At 31.3% G+C, this 21,394-nt stretch overlaps 2 protein-coding genes across 3 annotated transcripts; both read right to left on the bottom strand.

Moving 5' to 3' along the window:
- Window positions 1–56: 56 nt before the first annotated feature.
- Window positions 57–4,247, bottom strand: LOC129305184 (uncharacterized protein At4g04980). 2 transcript variants are annotated; one of them, XM_054945155.1, is made up of 9 exons: window positions 3,823–4,247; window positions 3,158–3,352; window positions 2,947–3,042; window positions 2,717–2,846; window positions 1,553–2,627; window positions 1,261–1,426; window positions 1,001–1,165; window positions 756–908; window positions 57–634 (listed from the first exon to the last, which is right to left on the bottom strand). In XM_054945155.1, exons 1-9 carry the CDS (start codon window positions 3,889–3,891, stop codon window positions 455–457), a joined length of 2,229 nt encoding a protein of 742 aa, XP_054801130.1. In that variant the 5' UTR covers window positions 3,892–4,247; the 3' UTR covers window positions 57–454. The 2 variants fall into 2 exon arrangements, with proteins under 2 accessions (XP_054801130.1, XP_054801129.1); XM_054945154.1 differs by lacking the exon at window positions 3,823–4,247 and adding an exon at window positions 3,517–3,756.
- A 2,018-nt stretch (window positions 4,248–6,265) lies between these two features.
- On the bottom strand, window positions 6,266–13,276 carry LOC129306389 (COP1-interacting protein 7). The gene is made up of 9 exons (XM_054946980.1): window positions 12,965–13,276; window positions 12,692–12,868; window positions 11,841–11,968; window positions 11,095–11,147; window positions 10,958–11,007; window positions 10,701–10,853; window positions 9,570–9,808; window positions 7,152–8,902; window positions 6,266–7,049 (listed from the first exon to the last, which is right to left on the bottom strand). The coding sequence occupies exons 1-9, from the start codon at window positions 13,021–13,023 to the stop codon at window positions 6,834–6,836; spliced, it is 2,826 nt and encodes a 941-aa protein (XP_054802955.1). The 5' UTR covers window positions 13,024–13,276; the 3' UTR covers window positions 6,266–6,833.
- Window positions 13,277–21,394: the final 8,118 nt, after the last annotated feature.

The following is a 21,394-nucleotide window of genomic DNA, read 5'->3' as shown; positions in this document are numbered from 1 at the left end:
ATATATATATAATCCTACTAGACGAGGAAATATAATCGATATCAAGCAAAGGGATAAATCATAATCATAATTATAAATAAATCCTACACCTATTTATATGACAGAAACAACAAATTAAATTAACAAAGTTAAGATACAGGAAAGTCATTGCAATTTATTAATCTAAATCATAATTATGAATTAATTAATCTCCTTTCAAAAACTACAACTCCAACCATCGTCATGAAAAATGGCTTGAGAAAAAGGAAATTTTATCCGTGATGGGTGCGCATATATTGCTGCAACGACCTCACCAACTTCGAGTTTAATTACTACATATAATATATAGTGTTTATGTTATATTATATATATATATATATATATTTTATATTAAAGATATAGTGTTTATTTTCAACGAGTCTGTAATCCGTATACTAGAGTGATTAATTAAGGCTCGCAATATAAATAACATCGATCATGCGTTGATGGGGCTGCTTTCTATTTCACGAGCTAGTTCTCTGGTTAGCTTGTCTGCTCGATCATCTTGCCCACCCGCAAACGTGTAAACCCTAAATACGAATTGAAAAGCCCTCCATAGCAATTTTGCATTCCCATTATTTTTACACTTCGATCCTGCAGATTCCTCGCGCCTCTCCTGCATCATCAATCCCATATATATATATATATATATATAAACACACACAATCAAATTGCAAGTTTTAATTAAAGGGCAAGATTATGATAAAAATTTGGTGAATATTTATAAATACACACACCTTTAGCACTAGCTCCATGCAGCTGGAGGAAACATCCACCATTGCTTCCTTGATTTTTATGAGAATGGTGAAGTCGAATTCGATGTTATGACTCTTAAATTTCTTGCACTCTTCTTCTTTGGTTCGCTCCAAAGCGTCCACTTCTGTCTTTATCTGCATGTTATAGCATCACTAATGTTATGTATTGTTATATTTAGTTAATTATTTAGCTGTAAATTTGTAGATATTTATGTTGAATGAATCACCTTGTTGAAATAACGTTCGACCTTGTCCAGAAACTGACCCGAGGGAAGCACTACGTTCCAACTTTGAAGCTCTGAAACTATTGAATTTAACTTACTGTATAGCGCGGCAGCCGTTCTTATAGTTTCCAACTTCTTCGTTGGGAAACCTTCAAATCGTGACAATACCTGCACGTATACGGCAATTGAAATTTCATTTAATATAATTCTCATAATTAGTCATTAATTGAAATTGGATTGTATCAAGTTTTTTACATATTGACCTGTGATTCATCGATGAGATTCTCAAGAACAGATTCAATAACTTTGTGGAAACTGACCAACTTTGTCATATCATTTGTCTTGAAATTAGATATTGAAGATGTCAGCTCTGTGATTTGTTTTGCGTACTTCTGAACATCTTCTTCTATTTGTTGGAAGTAAGATGATCTAAAGATAAGAAGAGTAAACAGGTTAGATATTTCCTTGACAAGGTCTGTCAAAAGCTATTTTAACTCCTGAAAGTCTAAAAGCAGAGATGATCAACTATATATATATATATATTATTATGTATACCTTCTGGTCATCTCTGCAATAGCTTGGGCCATGCCTTGTTTTCCTCCAGCGGCGGCGCTTTGTCCAATTCCACTCCGTCTGTCACCACATGATTTGACATTCAAGCTCGAGCCTTCCACTTTTCCCTTGAGAGTTCGATACAGATTGCCAATGTGAGACGACCTTTTCAACTTAGTAGTCGTTTTGGGACGAAGGCACCTACCTGCACCGCCTGGAGGTGGCGGCGGAGGAGCACCTCCATTTCTCGGCGTCACCATCGGTGGAGGTGCTGGAACTCCACCCCCTGGTGGAAGCATGGGTGGTGGCGCCGGCGGAGCTAAACCTGGCCGTCGAGGAAGTGGAGGCGGAGGAGGTGGCCGAAGATTATTGGTTGTTGCTGCATTTGGCTGCAAGTTAGGTGCCGATGATGGAGGAAGAGGAGGAGGCGGCAGCTGCGGCATGGGTGGGGGACCTACGACCACTGCATTCTGCAGCAACTGTGGCGGTGATGGTGGAGGAGGCGGAGGAGTCGGCGGCGGCGGCAGAGAGGAAGGGGAGTGGCGAATTGGAAGTAATGGTGTTTCTGCTGGAGGTTCATCTGACTTCGTATGGTCATTGTGAGTATCTGACACTGATGATTCGTCCACTGAGTCCATAGGAAAAACGAGATCCTCTAAATTGTCCTTTTCAGATTTACCATCCACCTCCATATTCTTATGATTCTCGTCATTGAGTTCACGTTGTGGCATGTGGAAGGACAAGCGCTTGATGTCAAGAGGATTCAACTTTCCCACAGCTTGAAGTCTGAGAGACCAGAGAAGTGGCGAGGAAGATGATGAAGCCGATGAAGTTCTCGGCGGGCTTTCTCCATCATTGATCTTCTGACTATTATTACGGCTGTACTTAGAATAAGAATACTTGATCTCTTGTGGAAGAACCGAAGTCGGCGTGATCGGAGGAGAGCTGCAAGAATAGATGCTATCAGTAAACGATGAACTGTATCTCAACTCTTTCTTTTGCTCATCGTCCTCCATCATCTCAAAATTCTCACTCGCCATTTTCATCAAATGATTCAGTATGGCCATTAAAGCTTCACCTGCAATTAATTTAAGCGTGTGTTAACGTAGAAAAAGTTTTATAAAGAATAGAGTTAGGCTGGAAAAGTTTACACACACACACACACACCTAGCTGCTGCATGTTGGTGCCGTCTTCATTACATGAAGGCAACTCAAAATTGAACTTGTTTATAGACTCATTGTTCACCGTCCATGACTCTCCAAGAGACTTCAAAGCCTTGCAGAAGTAGGCTAGAGCCTGTGGAAAAACAATCATGTCGCCATTTCGGTACTAATAAATAATTCTGATATGATTTTAATTCAAAGAAGAAAAATATTCTAGACGACATAAATGAAACCTCATCTATAAACTTGTCTTTGATCTCTGACACTTCATTAGCTGGTATCACCTCTGGGTAAAGCCTTTGCAGATTCTCCAGTGTTTTAATTACCAGCTGCATCATGTGGCATATAAATGTAAAATGAACTCTGTGAACAAGACAAGAACAAGGGGGAAAACATAAAAAGACTATATATATATATATATATATATATATAAAATATACACACCACACGTAATGAAGCAGAGGTATCACAAGTAGGGAGGTCCAGGATGTCCCTGAAGGCCAAGATCTTCTTATGGAGGTCCATCATTAAAACCAATTGGTCTGTACTCGCAACTGAACTCTTCATTGACTCTTCTCTTCTCTTTTTCTTAACTTTCGATGGCTTCATATTCTTGGGCATGCTTTGGCCTTTCATTGCCTGCACATGAAATTACACACACACGCACACACACACACACAATCTGATGTAAATATATATATCGTGCTGTGTTCATTTCTTCATTGAAATTACTATCAGAGGTTTTTATAAAGCTAATTTTATTACTCAAAGTAAGAAACAAATTTCTGACAAGACATACTAACAGTTCCAGTTTTGCAGGAAACTGAAAGCTTGAAATTGATGGACACCATGTTATGGAAAATAACAATAACGACACACATGTGTGAGAGCAATAATGAAGTATCAGAAATAATTCCAGTTTTTCCAAATTCTGAAAATTTGATCTGAATTAGGGTTCAAAGAATAAAGATGAATATCTCTATTAATTTGTCATGTTATGTTACGTTTTGAAAGGCTGATCAGGTCTAAATTGATGAGAAAGAATTGTTACTGGGTCATAGAGATAAGGATAGAGAAAAGTAACGATCGAGGAAAAGTCAGAATCTTACCTCAAAAGCAAATGTCTTGCTGCGCCGATGGAACAATGGCTTCAAGCCACAAAAACCCATGGTAGCCATGAATCCTAAAGATTTATATTTATTTGACTAAACCAAAAATAAAAAATAAAAAATAAAGAAGATTATGAAGAAGAACAAGTTGGAGTTGCAGACCACTATGTTCACAAAACGCGTGTGATCATTCTGGAATGTTGAATTTGAAGAGATCGAAACCCCCTTCAAAACAAAAAAAATGAATGGGTAAAATAATTAATTATTGACAATAGACATCTTCAAAGATTCTTGTGTGGAACAAGGAAGTTCAAGAAACATTGGTGAATTGAAATATGTATATATATATATATATATATTATATATCAAGACGCTACACCACGTATTAATGGTGGTGAGGTTGAATTGGAAAGTGGAGAATATATATATTTGGGAAGGGAACTTTCAGAAGGAGAGAAAGCCAAGGAGAAAGAAAGGAAGAGGAGAGGATTATAAGGTTAACTAGTGGGTTAAGAGAGATTAGTTATAGTTTCGTTAATTCTGTTTAGTGTTCATCAAGAGGTTAATGTGCTAATTAATTAAACAGATTTTTTTTTTTTATGATATGGTGATGAATGTTCTAAATTTAAGAAAAATTGTGTTTTCAGTTTCAACAAATTATTGTTCTCAGTTTGGTATGTGATTGATCTCTTACCTAACCTAACTATTTTACTTTTGTTTCCTAATTTTCATGCCTTAATTATTAATTGTTCTCAGAATTGCTAATGAATTGACTAATTAACAACGGCTACGCTTTTTTTTATTAGTTTTTTGTTTCATTTTCTTTTTGATATAGCGAAGTCAATATGCGACTTGGGAAAGCACTACTTGTTTGTTATCACAGCACATAAAATTGTGTGACAATAACAATAATAATAATAATAATAATAATAATAATAATAATAATAATTGATGCAACTTCTTCTGCTATTAATTAAAAGCGGCCGAAGAAGTAAATCTAATAATTGGATGTCCATAACTTCTTATTGGAAATCAGTTGTTGGACACTAGAATTTGTATTGAACTTCATTTTCAAAGGAACAAACGTGGGCTCATATGTCAAAAAGTATAATTATGCAATCAGTGTTTATCACAAATGATGAGTCAGATTATTCATGGCTCATTAAAAACATACTAGTTTTTAGAGATTTTATATAATATATAATTATATAAATATTAGAAAAACACTAATAGTGATTAAATCAAGTGTAAAAGAAACCTAATTCCTTTTAAACTAAAGTGAGAATCTAAATTTTATCATGCATTGAGAAAAAACCATGTTAAATAGAGTTATCGTTTGTTAGACCTAGCAATACTTAAATTTAATTGGATACTACAAAATATTTGTATCATTATAATTAACTAGTGGTCAAATCTATTCTTATATTTAAAAGAAACCTAAGTTGTTTGGTTGCAAGAGTTCTACTAAAATCCATGGGAATGGAATGGGATCGGCCGATTGCAAAATCTGTTTGGTTGCAAGATTAATGTCTCTTTGCCAATGCTTAATCTTAACTCTGCTGTGTTATAGTCGATCATAAGTCTAGATAAAGAATGAGTTTTATTACATCTCAACACCTAATGTAAAACTAAATCGATTGGCAATTCTCAATCTACAAAAGTGCAAGGAATGAGCATTCCCACGTGGCAATCGAACACAGATTCAAATGTTGGTGACAGGATGCTGCTCGCATCCAAGTGCTTCACAAACCATCCAAAATGTTCGCCATTTTCTCTCTCCTATTAGTTATTTTCCCATTCACAACTTCAAACTATAATAAAAATATTCTATCCCTTCAAAAATATAAAGCGTTTTTAATCGAACTTACCTCCCAATAGATATTTGTCTTCAAATTAATAGTTATTTTTTTGTAAGAATAAAATAATTATTTATTTTTAAACTAATCTTATTTTTTTATATTTACTTTTATTTAATAAGGTGTCTCACCTTAAAATAAATATAAAGTAATTTATTTAACGAGAACACTTTTAGAGAAAGAGCAATAATCATAATTTAAAAGATCAAAAAAGCTTTACATTTTTAAACATCAAACCCTTCACAAAATGTCTCATACATTTGAATTGAGAGAGTATAATTTTCTATTTTACTGATTTACTTATTCGACCACGTTATTGGTTACGTACCTTGAACAAAAGCCATCAATGGATTATAGTATTTGACATTATATTGTTCACAACACGGGAGCTATAATACTACTCATAAGCTGTAAATAATAAGCTGACTCCAGACAAATGTACAAGACCTATACTCTAGTTTAACATACCTACATACATACATACATACATAGATATGCCCGGTTTATTTGTCATTTGCATAAAAAAAAAATACCATGGGGCATTCATTTTGCAGGTATTTGCACAGAAAAAATAAAAATATACAAGGTTTGATACAGAGAACAATGAAATTGCAGAAGCTTGAGGTTTAACAATGTTGGTATACATGATCTATTTCACAGCATAACCTTTATTGTTCTATGATAATGCACAAGAATAAATAAAACTATAATAATTTAAATTGTCCTTGTACCCTAAGCAAATTAAGCCTCTCGGGTGTAAGGTGCACTTTTCAGTATAGAACATCCTCTGATATAAATAACTATCAATGATAAAGGCAAATTCTACAGTATGAGGATCACAGCAATTATTTTACTGTAAAACTTTTGTAGACTTTGGAGAGAGAGGAAGTGAAAGTATATGAGATTTACTTTTTAAACTTTCCTCTCTCTCGTCTCTCTAAACTATGCAAAAGTTTTATAATAAAAACCTCCAGATGGTCCTGGCTCTTTAAAACAAACGAAGCCTGTGCTAATTTTTTGCCTGTCATCAATAGTCAACCAACAAAGGGCATCTTACTCTCTAAAATGCACCCCAAAATTAGGCTCCTAGTTCATATTGACACAGATGACATGATGACACAGTAGATTTAATGGTATCAAGTACTAATAATTTAGCTAAACTGCTCTGACTTTGACAGAACTTATCTTGGTCATCTCCTTCATGGGCTGAGTCTTATTCTTGTCACTTCTGGAGGATACTCTTGCCATTTTATTTTCAACTTGGTCTTTCTTTGATGTTGCTCGAGCAAGACCACTGGCTGCAGTTCTCTCTGCGATTCTCCTCTGGCGTTCAACCAACAGTTCTTCCATCCTCTTCCGAATTTCTTCTTCCTGATCACCACCATAGAATAAAGACCAATCAATATGAACCAAAAAATGGTGTCAGCTAGTAAAATATCAAGAAGAAAAATGCAACTGCAGATTAAACTCTACCTTTTCCAGTTTGCTCTTGTGAACAATGGGCCTGCTGATGGTTGATGGCTTGTTGTTCCTAGAAATAATTTCAGGCTTGCCCTTTCCAAAGGATCCACGCAAAGGTTTTGTTTTTTCTTCTTTTACTGAATTTCTTGTTCCTGGAACTTTGCTTTTCTCAATTTTCTTAGGACTGACGGGAAGATTTTTGCTCGCTTCACTGTGTAAATTATCAACAGAGGATCTTCTATCAGTTTCTGTGTATGAAAAGTCGATTTCATAGTCCAATGCCCATGAGGCCTCAACAGGGTCTAATCCAGAATCCCGTTGGAGAACTACACAAAGGTCACTGGGTTCCTGGTTCTTCGATAACTCATGTTTATTTTGTGAAACAGGTGTGTCATTTTCCAGCTTGCTAGCTGAATTTAGATCTGCAAGTATGTTAATGTCAGTCTTCCACTGGGAATCAGGTAGATCATCATCAACCAATTGACCCTGTATCATGAATGAATCATCAACTGGAGTGCTTACACTTCTTTTTTCAGCATAGGAATCCACTGAAGATAAAATGCAATCACCATCAAACACTGCAGGAAAAGTTGCAGTTTTGGGGCTCCTTGTGTTTTCTGAATGATCAACAATAAACCAATCTTCAGCATTTTTGAACTTGTTTACTGAAGAATTAGAAACACAAGTAGATAATGAATAACCAAGGTCGTTTCCAGAATCTTCAGACCTATGTGAAAGCATCATCTCCTCACCCATGCTATTCCGACTTCTTCTAAGCAGAGTACCGTAGTCTACATAATCATCACACTTAGCTCCACCTTCATTTCCTCCATCTCTCTGAGTTACAATAAAGGAGTCATTTGAGACATTCTTCTGCATTGGAACCTTTTTGAATTCCGAGTCGTGAGACGGATCAGCAACAAATGATATTCTCTCTACAGAATTTCTTACCACAAATTGGTCGCCCTGAACATCAATTGGCTGCAGCCTTTCTGCTGCATCATTGCCAGTATCCTCATCTATCTTCAAAAGATTCTGGAAAGCAGCCCAGTTCTCATTTGTCTTCCCTCCCTCAGATGCATCGTTGATATTTTCACCTAGCTCTAGCTCAGAGACACCATTTGATTGGGCCACTCCTTTTTTCTTATTACCATGTTTGTCAGCCTTATGAACCTTTTGCAATGATTCAAGGGCAAAATTGATCTTCTGTTTAATATTTTCTCCATCAATGACATCATCATCTATAGGTGATTCATCAGAGGCTTTACCATCATTTCCATTTTTCTTATTTGGAGTGATGTAATTGATATTGCGAATTACAACAGTTCCAGATCTTCTTCTGTGCTTTTTCTTCTTTGAATCATCCTTCACGGAATGCTTTGAGTCTAGCTCCTCGTCTGAGTTTGATTCACTTCTGGAATCCGGGTCACTGGATTCCGTCTGCTGGTCTTCTAAATCTTCCGATTCTTGCTTGTAAAGAGATTTCTCCTTTCTACTTGCAGAAGATTTCTTCTTCTGAGAATTAGACTGCCTAGGTAGATTACCACTAGAATTTTCCAGGTTGGAAGGCCAATGCATATTTCTTAGAAGGTATGGAGGAACAGACTGCATGTTAGTCAAAGGGTATCCTGGATATGGAGGCACTTGCTGAATAGGACTTTGAAAATTGTACATGAATGGAGGCACATTGTGTGGCCACGACATTGGCATCTGAACATTTGCAGGATGTGATGGTATCTGATCTGAAGGAGGCAACTTGTCATCTGCATATTGCATCCATCAGACAAATTAAGGTTTCTTCAAAATTGTGAGAACAAATAACCACTGTGTGGCTGCTGGAAATAAACACTGATCTCCATAATTCACTACAAGTTGGTTGCATTCCATTACACAAAATTAAGGTTTGTACAAATGTCTGACTTTCTAAAAATGTTTTGATGTTTTGATTTAGGCTGCATATCCAATGCCAAGCAGCATCATGGGCATTCAATCTTTTTCTGCACCGTGAAAGATTGAATAAGAGGGCAAGTAGACAACAAGGAATGCATCATGAAGACATAATGAAAAAGTGCCCAAACTTCTATTCACTCTCTTTTCTTGCCAAACTTATTTTTGGTGTCAAACACTTATTTGTGCCTTTTTAGAAATCAATTGCCCATTTAACAGTTTGAGTTGATCCAAGTTTTTAGGAACTCAATCAGCCTCCGGTACACAGCTGAGTGACAATAAGGCAAATACAATTAAAAATCATAAAGATACGTGGTTATGCACAAGAAAAGAATACAAATAATCATAGAAAGGGCAGGATTAGGAAACGGGAATTATCAGATGGCAAATAGTGAGATTCAACTCAGATTACTTAAGTTTGTATACTTTCCAATATATTTGATATAACTAATGTTGGAAAATTCAAAAAGAATAAAACAATACCTTCTTTTCTGTTTGAAGCGGAAGAATTTGATATGTCATCACCAGAAGAAAGACTGTCCTTGGAATTATCAATCTTGTTCTGATCAGGGGTAGAAATTTCATTTGCTAGAATAATTCCTGATGATCCAGAAAACGAGAGTGCAGGTGGTAGGCATGACTGCATTGCAGCAACTTCCTCTATCCAAAGATCATCTCCATGCTTTTTCTTCCATAATTCCTTAAAACCATTGCATGCTTCCCTATACATAATATATACTGAGACTTAGATCCAACCTTTGAAACTGAACTTAGGGTTTATGCCAATTAGGGGAAAGATTCACCATTATTGTTAGGTATGAGTTTTAGGTGATGTAGCATAATCCATCTGATATGCATGTATTCTATCAAACTCGATATGCAGGAAGGCATTCAGCTAATACGAAGAAAGTGAGCCATTAGAAGGGAGTTCAAAGGAATCTTTGGATAAAAAGTTGGATTAAGCGGTCCTCAGACCAATAATTTATAGACTTTGAAGGAATGAGAGGACCTGCATTGAACCGCCAGAGTTTGGGATTCCTACTCATCTGAAAAAGAAATGTGATTTTTGTGATCTGAAAAGTTGGGTCAATTGACATTTGAAATCAGTGAATATAGGATTGGTTTTCCTTTCTGAAAACTGGAATGCAAATTAATAAAAAGAAGGAAAAGTGTATTCTCCAAAGCTAAAAAGAATGCAGATTTTCAAGGTCTAGCATTGAACACCAATGATGGCAAGAATTAAAAAGTCAGATAGTTTGGTATATAAGAAAATAAGAATTTGATTTTTTCTAAAAAAAAACAAGAAGAAGAAGAAGAAGACAAAAGAGTTTGACAATCGTTCAATCATTCACATAATCACTTGTTTGGATAAAATCTAGGTTAAGCATAGCATAGTAAGATTTGGATCCTCTGTTTTGAGGAGCTCGCACATTAATGTCGTGTGAAGATACAGATAAAGATTCATTTAAGTGATGAGTCCTTCATCAATGCTGGATTTACAGAATGAGTAGGTCCCATCCATCTCTCTCCTCACTTGAGAGAATGCAGATCCACCACAGTATTGCACTTTATAGATTACAAGTAAAATATAGCTTAAACATTTCCGGTTCTTACCTTAAACGAGTGGCTCCAAATGCATTTGCAAAGCATATAAGATCATCGATATTATCAATGTCAAATCCAGCAACAAGGCCACGTGCATAAGCCATTGCTTGCTCTTTCCGGAGCAGTGCCAATCGAGACTCTAACAGACGTTGTAGAGAGATCCTTATCATTATGGCAACTGAATGTTAGTCCTAACCTTTTTTGAACATGCAAACAAACTGAGATAATTTAATTGGCAGCAATTAGATATAAAGATAGGAAGGTACTTTGAGTTTTCCTCTTCTTTGTGTTCAACACCTTCAAGTTCACCATTTAGCTGATACAATCACAAGCATAAATTAATTCGTTGGGAGATGTTTAAAGTAATTTGAGTGAATTTATTTATTTTTAATAGATAAAATACCGTTGAAGAATCACTTAACCTCCTGACGTTGCCATTGGATTGTGACACGATTCCTGGCACACCACAGAAAAAAGTAGGAAAAAAACTATACTCAGGCAGTGATTAGTTAAGTGAAAGAAGTTGTACAGAATATTTTTCATGTTTTCAATTCTCCAGAAAATGCAGGGGTTTGCACAAAACAGAGGCTTGAAGGGAAATTACAATTGAAAACTGAGGGATGTTTTTACAATGTACACCAACCACTTCATAACAAAATTAACATTAGTATTTAATCGCCACTTTTTTCATAATTTTCTTATTAAAAAATAGAAAAGAAAATATTTCATTGACAAGAAGATTTAAAGTTGATAATTATTTTACTTTAAAGGAATCCAATATACAGAGCTTGAAGGGTTTCTTGTAATTTCATCAGCTATGTATAAGGTCTTTTATGAAGTCTACCCTCAATAATAAACTGATCATCTAATCTTCGAATTGCTTTCCCTTTTGTTAGCACCATAAATGCTACCACTAACTATTTAACATACATGTTTGTGCAGTTTAATCAGGTGAGCCCACATATATTGTACAAAATATGAGGAATAATTAAGTCTTACTGTTCATGATTTGTGAATAGCGTCGCTTGCCATAAATTTCACATTTTATATTATATCGATGATATTGATATTGATTACAACAAAGTACCTATAACCTAATGACTAAAGAAAAACCCACGAACAGGTCTAAGTCACAATATTTGACCATACCTTCGTCCAAAGTTGCATTAGACATTGATAACTTGTTAGCCTCATATGAGTTTTCAGTCTGCAGGATTTCCTTTTCAATGCTGACAAACCTCTCCAAAATAGCTGGTGTGCTGACAAAGCGCACGAATCTGTGAAAATCAAATGCCCCCAACCCAAGACACGGGAGAAAATGAGAAGAGAGAAGCCAAAAACAAGAAAAATAAAAATGAAAGAAGTAAAATCATAACAACAAAACTGTACGTCGGATCTATACAAATGCTACTTAGAGGAGCAGAGGGCTTTGTGCAGGGGAAAATGCAGGAGATCCTAAATTCTTGTCCTCACCTTTTCGTGTATCTTACTTTGTCTTAGTTCTCTAAAGTCTTAACCATTTTCTAGGCCTCCAGCCTACAAAAACAGTTGATCCAATGAACTTATGTTCTATAAGTCCACGAAACCAAATATACTCATTCCATGATCCACATCATAAATAATTATTATTGGAGATCTGTATTCCAGTCAACAAACCCACTGATTCAAGAGTGCTGTATCGAAAGTATAGAGAAATGGAATCTTCAGCACCAAAATTTTTTTAACGTGGGAACTAATTCTCAAATATTAGCTACAACACTCATTGACACATTTAATCAAGCGGCTTGCAGGCCTCCCATGTGTAGATTCAATCTCAATACACAGGGAGAAACTGCAAGTTCACACTATTTGAGCGAAAAACCTATTATGTCTGCCAGCACTAGGGGGTATCATGGTGGAAACTTGCTAAAATTGAAGAACAAATAAAGAATTATGTTCAAAACCCATCATTAATAAAAGTCAAACTGGCCAAGTAAAGTTCCACATCAAGCGACAATCACCTCTCAAATGTGGCTTTGGAGAACCAAGGCGCAGGGAGTGAGGATGGAAGAAGCTTAATCGAGTATCCACCCTTGGAGATCTCATCTTTTGCGAATTTCAGGTGAGAGACGAAAGGATCGAACAGCCCAGAAGCTATTTTCTCATGAGCACCCCCAGAAAACACCACGAGCTCACATCTACAAACAAACACACAATTGAATGAATTGCAGAACAAGGCGACACAGGAAGCACAAATTCAGGAGTCCAAGAAGGAAAACAGAGTGAAGGTTCACCTAGTTCTGGTTGGGGTGAGCTGAAACAAAGCATAATCCAGAATGACCTTGGAATCCATGAGGGCGAGCAGAGTGTCAGAGCATAATCTTCACTGCGCAAGAAGGAATGCTCACTTATTGTCCTTGAACATTAAGAAAAGCTTTAGTTTGAGTGTTGGGTAGTACAAGCTGTGATGTTGAGGAACGTGGCCATCATAGGGTCTAAGCTGGACATGGGATGGTGGGTGAGAGAGAGAGAGAGAGAGAGAGCTAGCAGGAAGATGCTTAGATGCAGCCTTGCTCACCTTGGAGTGTAAATATGGACATCACAGGATTCCACATGCAATATAGTAATTAAAGTGTACATTATATCATTGGTGCATCTAACTCCTCTGGCTTCTGAATATCAGTGATTTTGCTGTGATTAGAGAGAGAAAGAGAGATCAAACTAACACTGTTTATTTTAGTCTTTGATGAGGAAGGTGAAAAAGCTCCTAATTATTACAAGCTTTCTTCTTGTAAACATGGCGGTAACTGGTAATCTTCCTTTTTAAAATTAGAGTGACAAATGCAACCAAAAAAAAAAAGTGACAAATGCTTGTTCTCTCTCATTCTCTGTATGACAATTCAGATTAAATTTGAAGGGGAATCAATCAAATTAAAATGGGAGAATGACTAAAAGTCCAAAAAAAATTAATTAATTTAAGTTAAGTTTTAAATGTTAAATTTTAAGAATTTATAATTCAAACTCTCAATTTTATAACTGCATTGTGATAAATTTATAACTTGTATTTTAAATTTTAATAGAAAAAACAAATATTTCATTCATCAATTATGTTAAAATTTAAAAAATAAGTTATAAATTCATTACAATACAATTACAAAATTGAGAGATTTAGTTATAAATTTATGAAATTTGACATTTTAGAACCTAACTTGAATTAATTAATTCTTTTAAAACTTCTTTGTCATTCTCCCAATTAAAATTTTAATGCATAATTTTTATAAAAAATTAATGCATAAAATAAATTTTATTTATGATACTTTTAATACTTTATTTTAATTACATTATATAATTGTATAAATATAAAATGGGAGAATGACATATAGATCAAGAAGACCAATTAATTCAAATGAAATCTCAAGTATCAAAATTCAAAAATTTACAAGTCTGATTCTTAATTTTGTAACTTTGTTATGATGAATTTGTAACTTGTGTTACAAATTTTAATAAAAAAATAAATTTATCTATTCTCTAATTTTAAAAATTAAAAAATAAATTATAAATTTATCGTAAAAAATTATAAAATTAAAAATTAAACTTATAAATTTTTAAAATTTAATAAATTTAATTTAAATTAATTAATTCTCTTGATACTTGTGTATCATTATCCTAATATAAAATATCTCAACTCATGCTGGTGGTTCACAGTTAGCTCTCAATCTGGGTTCCACAAGTTTTCCAGAGAGGGTTCCTTGGAAAAAGTCAAAAAGCTCATGGAAGCCCTTCTTCTTCCACCTTTTTTTTTCTTTTACTTTTTTTTTTTTTTTTTGCCGCCAATATCATGCCCTTTCTTATTGGTTATGAGGCTTGTCACATGTCTTCATAAAAAAGTGGACAGTGTCAGGTGGAGTGATGGTTACATATGTTGCGATCTTTATTACCCGTGGTCTATGGATAATATCTAGATTTAATTTTATTCATATAAATTCTCATAACTTAATAATCTACTATTAATAAAGAAGTACTTAAATAAATCAAGTACGAGACATCAGTTATAATTCAATTAAAATTTTTAAATAATTTAAATAAATTTTTGTGTAATATTTTTTAAACTAATTTTATTCTTATAACAGAATATAATTTGATTTCTTATATTTTCTCTTTATTATCATTAATATCAAACTCAATTTATATTTAATATAATTTAAATGTTATATTTTTATTAAATAAATTATAAATAATGTAATACACCTGATATACTTAAAAAAATTTTCTATTATTATTCATTAGCAATTATTTGCCTTTCCAACCTTCATTGTCCTTAAATCGGGCAGATTAGATGTTCCAAAGATGATGTTAATTAAAACTCTTATATATTAATTATAAATTATTATTTTATATTAAAATAATTGTCACTTTAATATTTTTCACTCGTATAAACAAATTAGATAACTTAAATTGTAATAAAATTTAATAAATTTCACTACATTATCCTTGACATAAATACCCTCTTAAGCATGTTATCGGATTATATTAAGATATTAATAAAGTATAGAACACTAATATTTTATTGAAAATTTAAAGTGAGAGATATTTAAAATTTCCAATTTTTTTAAACTTTTATTTGATGTTTTTTCTTTTTTTTTGTAAATATCGTTTTATTATATAAAAAAAATCTTCCTCTAAACTATTTTGAGTTTCTTTTCCTCAACATTATTTAGACTTTAGAGTATACATTCAAGATGACATCTATTTTAAGATTGTTATTTTCATTTTGGCTCTTACCCTAAATATATTATGGCTTGAAAGTAGAAGTTAAATACTCTCTCCATTCAAGAATATAAGACATTTTTTAAGGAGTTGGATGTTAAAAAATGTAAGGCATTTTTAGTCTTTTGAAGTGTAATTATTGCCTTTTTTTTAAAGTACCCCTATTGATAATGTGTTTATATTTATTGTAGGGTGTTTAATAGGGATAAATATGAAAAAATAAGATTAATTGAAAAGTAAATAATTATTTTATTAGGGTAAGATTCGATTAAAAATGTCTTATATTTTTAAATAGAGGGAATATCTCTTATATATGTACACACACAAAAACTTATTTGAGATTCATTATTGTGGAGTTATATTTAAGAATTGTTGGCAGAATTGATAATAACTATTTCTTTTTTTAAAAATATAAAATATTTTTTGAGAAGTTAAGATACTAAAAAATATAAGGTATTTTTAATATTTTAATATATAATTATTATCTTTTTTCAAGTGTCCCTAATAAATAAATTACTTTATATTTATTTTATAATAAATCACACTATTAAATAAGAATACAAACAACTACTTTATTTATTTTATATTTTTAAATGGGAGAAATATTTTTTATCACAATTTAATCAATCTACGAGGTTGAGATCTTAAATTTTATTTAAAGAAAATCAAGCCACCATTCCTATCATTTCAATCACCATTAATAAAAGCTAAGCACCTCTATTACTATAATTAATTTCTATTAGATATGTTCATGGGCATGAATACTAGGCTAACACCGCCAAATAGTTTTTGGATTCATGTATAAATTAAATTTAAATGTGCATTAATTCCTCTTGAATTGTCGGTGTAGATACAGCAAGATTAATGGAGTCGGTAAATCGCTTTTGTCATAGGTTGTTTGCATAGTCAAAAGCAGCCAGACAAGAAGTTTATTGAAATTTTGGTGAATTTAACTTTTTAAGGTCGAAATGGTCGGTTGAAATTATTACAAATGTTTAGTTTGATGGATAAGTTTTCCTTTAATTTTACGGGCCAAACAAGCACGTCTTAAAATTAATCTTACATTTTAATAAATACTAATAACTTAAGCCTATGCATTTCAATTATATTTTAAATTTAAGTAAATATAATTCATGTAATTTAATAAAAAAAATTATGTTCAAATTTCCTTCTATTATTGAAACGAATAGTAATACAAGCTCCTCCTTAATTTTATTGACATTATAAAGATGTTTTAAATGGGTGCTTCAATTGTTTTTAAACTATTAAAAATATTCTCCAAAATTTATTTAAGTTACGTAACAATTTTTTAGTTTTAAAACTTACAATAGATATTCCTCAGCTATTCGGATAATAACTGAAATTTTAATATTACTATTTATAGCCAGGATTTTTTTCATATATTACTGGAATATAATGAACTTTTGAAGGTAAAAAATATTTTTATAATTTCAATAAAATCACCAAAACAATTATGGCATTTATAAAAAGAAACAAAATTTGCGGTTTAATTTTGATAAAAAAAAGTTAGAGAAGACTTATATAATTTATCCTTTATTTCCAAAAAGAAATTGCATATTTAAACACAAAGTATATATCTATATAATTTAGCAAAAAAATTCAACAAATTAAAATCTACATAATCCACCTTTGTATATACATCCTTATAATTGTGAAAAGGGAAAAATAAACTCACCAATCGTATTTGTCCCCAAAAAAAAAAAAAAAAACTCACCAATAGTAAGGATCTTACTAATAAATAATATATACAACAATCATGTAATTTGTCCAAGTTAAGTAAGTTATGAGGACTGACCATGTATAAAATTAAATTTTCAGTGTAACAAGAAAATGTTAATTAGCAAGTTGATGAGATAATTTAGCAATCGTCAAGTTAAATTAACAAAGCCCTCGAAGTGTAAAAGTCAACAATAAATCAACCATATGCATGCATTGTTGTATTAGAAAATAATAATGTGGAAAATGGATCTGATGCCAACTGTGAAACAGCTGTGAAGCCAGTAGCTCTGAGCTGGAAAAAAGTGAACTTAGTGGTTGTCGAATAAATATAATATTTGCGTGGGGACTATTATGCAATTTTTGTGGGGTTATGAATGAGTTGTTGATATGATATGACACTTAATAGCTTTCTCATATTCCCTTCCATAACATGACGCCAAACATTTCTCCATCAGCTCCACAGATGACATGACATTCAATTATTGTACCCGGTCATATGTTGGTCGACCAAATATCCACATTCATCTCATCTCCTTTTATATTTTTAGACATTACTCATCGTTGCTCTTTATAAATTATTTTTTTAAAAAATATAATTTTTAATCTCTATATTTTATTTATATTTTGTTATAAATTTTTATACCTTTTTTATATATTTTGAATCCCTATACTTTTATTTTAATATTTTACGTTCATTCTAAGTCTCTATACTTTATTCATTTTGGTTATTTAGAGATTTAGAATATCAAAAAATAAAAGTATAATAATCCAAAACACTGAAAAAAGGTGCAGGGACTTATAACAAAATACAAGTAAAGTGCAGGAACTAAAAGTTATGTTTTCTCTTATTTTTATCAATCTTATTAATATCAATATAAAAACAGTATATAGAATAAAAATATATAAAATTTTAAATATGTTTTTATATAATAAATCTAAAAAGTAATGTTGTATTACTTTTTTTCTTTCATGAAGCGTAATTAATAATAGCAAATCTAAAATATTTTTTAAATATTACCTAAAAAATTATACCATTATTTATTAATATGATCAAATAAATATTTTAAAATGTGTTTTATAAATAACACCTGAGGAGTGCGTTTATTTAAAAGTGAGAATAGTTCATATCCTTTTCAAAGGATCAGCCGAGCTTAATTGGGAGGTGGCATGACAAGTTTAAGGCTTCGTTGAGAGTTTTTTTATAGCCTGGCCTATAAACCTATAAACTTGGCCTCTTGTGTGTGTGTCTATACACTATATTATATTTATTTTGTATTATACTATGTATATTATTAATTAAATTGTGCATTTACTATACTATCCTTAATTAATTTCTTTCAATCTTTTTATTCACATTCTTTACCCTAATCAAACACCTCCTTGACTTCTTCCTTCATGCTTCAACTCTTCCCATCTTTGTCTCTTTAAAATTGAGAGGTCAATAGCAATATTTTAAAAATTGGATCGGATAGTGAACCAGAAATATTAGTGGGTCATGGCCTCATAGGTCTCATTATTTGACCAGTTAGAATGGTGGTTGAATCGGTAATATAATAATTAAATAAAAATAAAATTATATACATATATATCAAGAAACGAGTCAAATGGTTCAATCGCTCTGGATCTCAGGCTTTTGCTTCAGGCTCTCAAGAACCCTTGTGTTAAAGTTGGCCAACTCAAGTCAACTATCACAACGGGTCAAATGGTTGAATTAGACAGTTCTCTTTTTCAGGTGATGGTTCAACTAGTCTAACCATTTAAATCGATCTAGGTTTGAAAACGATAGTTAAAAGAGTAGAGTATAGCATGTTGGCGACTCAGTGCCTCCTTTACTTCACCCCTTCTTGTCTTCACCTTCAAAACTAAGTTTGTGTGGCTATTCATTCTTCATAGAGCCAGTAATTCAAGAGGGTTGAACTTATTCGAGTTAGACTTAAATATCCTACCCTTTTTAAAAATCTCATATAGCCAAGCCTGACCCTAATACCTTTGGGCTTCAAGCTTATTTGAGCCAACCCGAATACTCGAAACTTTTTTTAAAAAAATTCTTTATTCTTTAAATCAATTTTAATTTTTAAATAATTTTTTTAAGTATGAAATATTATTTTAAATTTAAAAGAATAAAATAAAAATAATAAATTATCAATTTTGTACTTAAGTAGGTAGCTCTATTACTATTTTATCATATTATGTGTGATTTATTCATGAATGTTTCCTTTACTTGTAAATTAATATCTTAATTATTTAAATATTACTCTATCATAATCATATACAAATATTTTATATATTTTTGTTAAATTATATTATTTTAATTATGATAAAATTAATCTCAATTCAATTACAGTTAAACCACTAACTTAAAATCATTACTCTGATTAGTTCAAAATTTTTGATAACTTTTGATTAAACTGTACTTTTTGTTTTAAAAATATAATAAAAATAACTATCATTATATTATATAAAGAAAATTATTTAATTATGAGTAAAATAATATTTTTTTGAAATTATTTTTTCTTTAACTTTTTATATTTTTGACCCCTACATACAAGAGGTATTTACTCTAATTTATTCTTAATTTTTAACTAAGTCTGACGTAAATGATAACCAAATAATTATTCAAGAATATTGTTTTATTTCTTATATTTATCTAATAGTAGAGCCCAAAATTCATACATGCCAAAATTTTATTTTTAAAATCATTTTTAATTTTAATATTACTTTAAAATTAATTATCTTATTTTAAAAAAATTATAAAATATATTTTTTTGGATACTAAAATGATATATTGGACTCAAAACTTTGTTTAAAAAATTGGGTCTTAAAATAAAAAAATTGATATTAAAATATATGTTAAATATGATTTTGAGACATTTTATTGATTAAAAATAATAAAAATATAAATATTTTTTATTTTTTTAAAATAACTATAGTAGTGTACTCAAATATATAGTATTTTAGTATAAAATGACATAAAACTTAAAAAATTAATTAATATTTATTATATATTATATGTATTTTTAAATAATATTTTTATTCAAATATTCTGCCTATTTGAGTTGGCTTGAATAGGCCCGTATATTAAAAAATTATTTTTTTAGGCTCGACTTTAAATTTTTTAGGCGGGTTTAGGTTGTCTATCAGCTTAGTCTAAACTATCGGCTCTAATTCTTCACCATCAACACTTCATTCACTTCACTGCTTCTCAACTTTGTCTTTAAAATTGAGTTTGCGTGCTTGTTTGCTGCTATCATTATATATATAAAAGTAAGGTTAAAGGCTACGAGAGAATGACACGTATTCATTTTTAGGTTTGCTGTAATTATGTGCTTTGGAATGTATTCCCTATAATTCTATGCTTCAGAGTTAAGTTTGAGATTAGGTTCAAAATTATTTATTATTTTTTAATGTATATAAAATATATTATTTAAATTCGGAGTTAGATGCGGGTTGAATTATTAATTTTTAAATGTATATAAAAATTATTTTTTTACTATTTGAAATTGATCAAATCTGATCATATTTGAATTTAAATTAATATATATCTATTTAAAGTTTTCATCCACCATAAGGATATGCAAAAATCTGGATTCATATGTTTGAGTGTATACACACATATAAATCTCCCAAAACTTTTTGAATCTAGGTTCTTTTTATATATATAGTAAAGAATTCTCATTATTTCTGAAAATTTCAACCTATTGAAAAGATGTTTCGAAAATTAAGCATCATAAATGGATTGGTTAGAAAAAAAAGACTATATTTAAAAAGGATTATTATTTTTTATATTTATTTAAATTCCAAAATTATATAGTTAATTATGCAAAGTTTACAGTTTATATGTCAATCATATCATAAATTCAAATAAGACGTTATTGATCTATCCGTGTGATGTTCGAAAATTTTGATCATATTATAAAATAATATATCTATATATTCAAAATTCAAAACGATATTTAGTTAAGGAAAAAATAGATATTTTAAATATGAAATAATATATATGTAAAATAAATGAGTGATTACTGGTGGTATATATTTTATTTTTCTTTAACTATATTTATCTATTCAAAATTCAAGTCAAATCATATGAAAAGGAGTAATCAAATTATTTTCTATATTCATACAATAATAAAATTATATTTTGTTTATATTTTGACAAGTCCAGTTTGAAAAAAAATTATAATATATATATAGAGAGAGTAAATGAGAGGTCACTTATG

Source organism: Prosopis cineraria, unplaced genomic scaffold (assembly GCF_029017545.1).
Source record: "Prosopis cineraria cultivar Desert tree isolate PC_DT_omini unplaced genomic scaffold, ASM2901754v1 PC3, whole genome shotgun sequence".
NCBI lineage: Eukaryota > Viridiplantae > Streptophyta > Magnoliopsida > Fabales > Fabaceae > Prosopis > Prosopis cineraria.
Note: the sequence above shows the minus strand (reverse complement) of the source record. Positions and strands in the feature narration are given on the sequence as shown.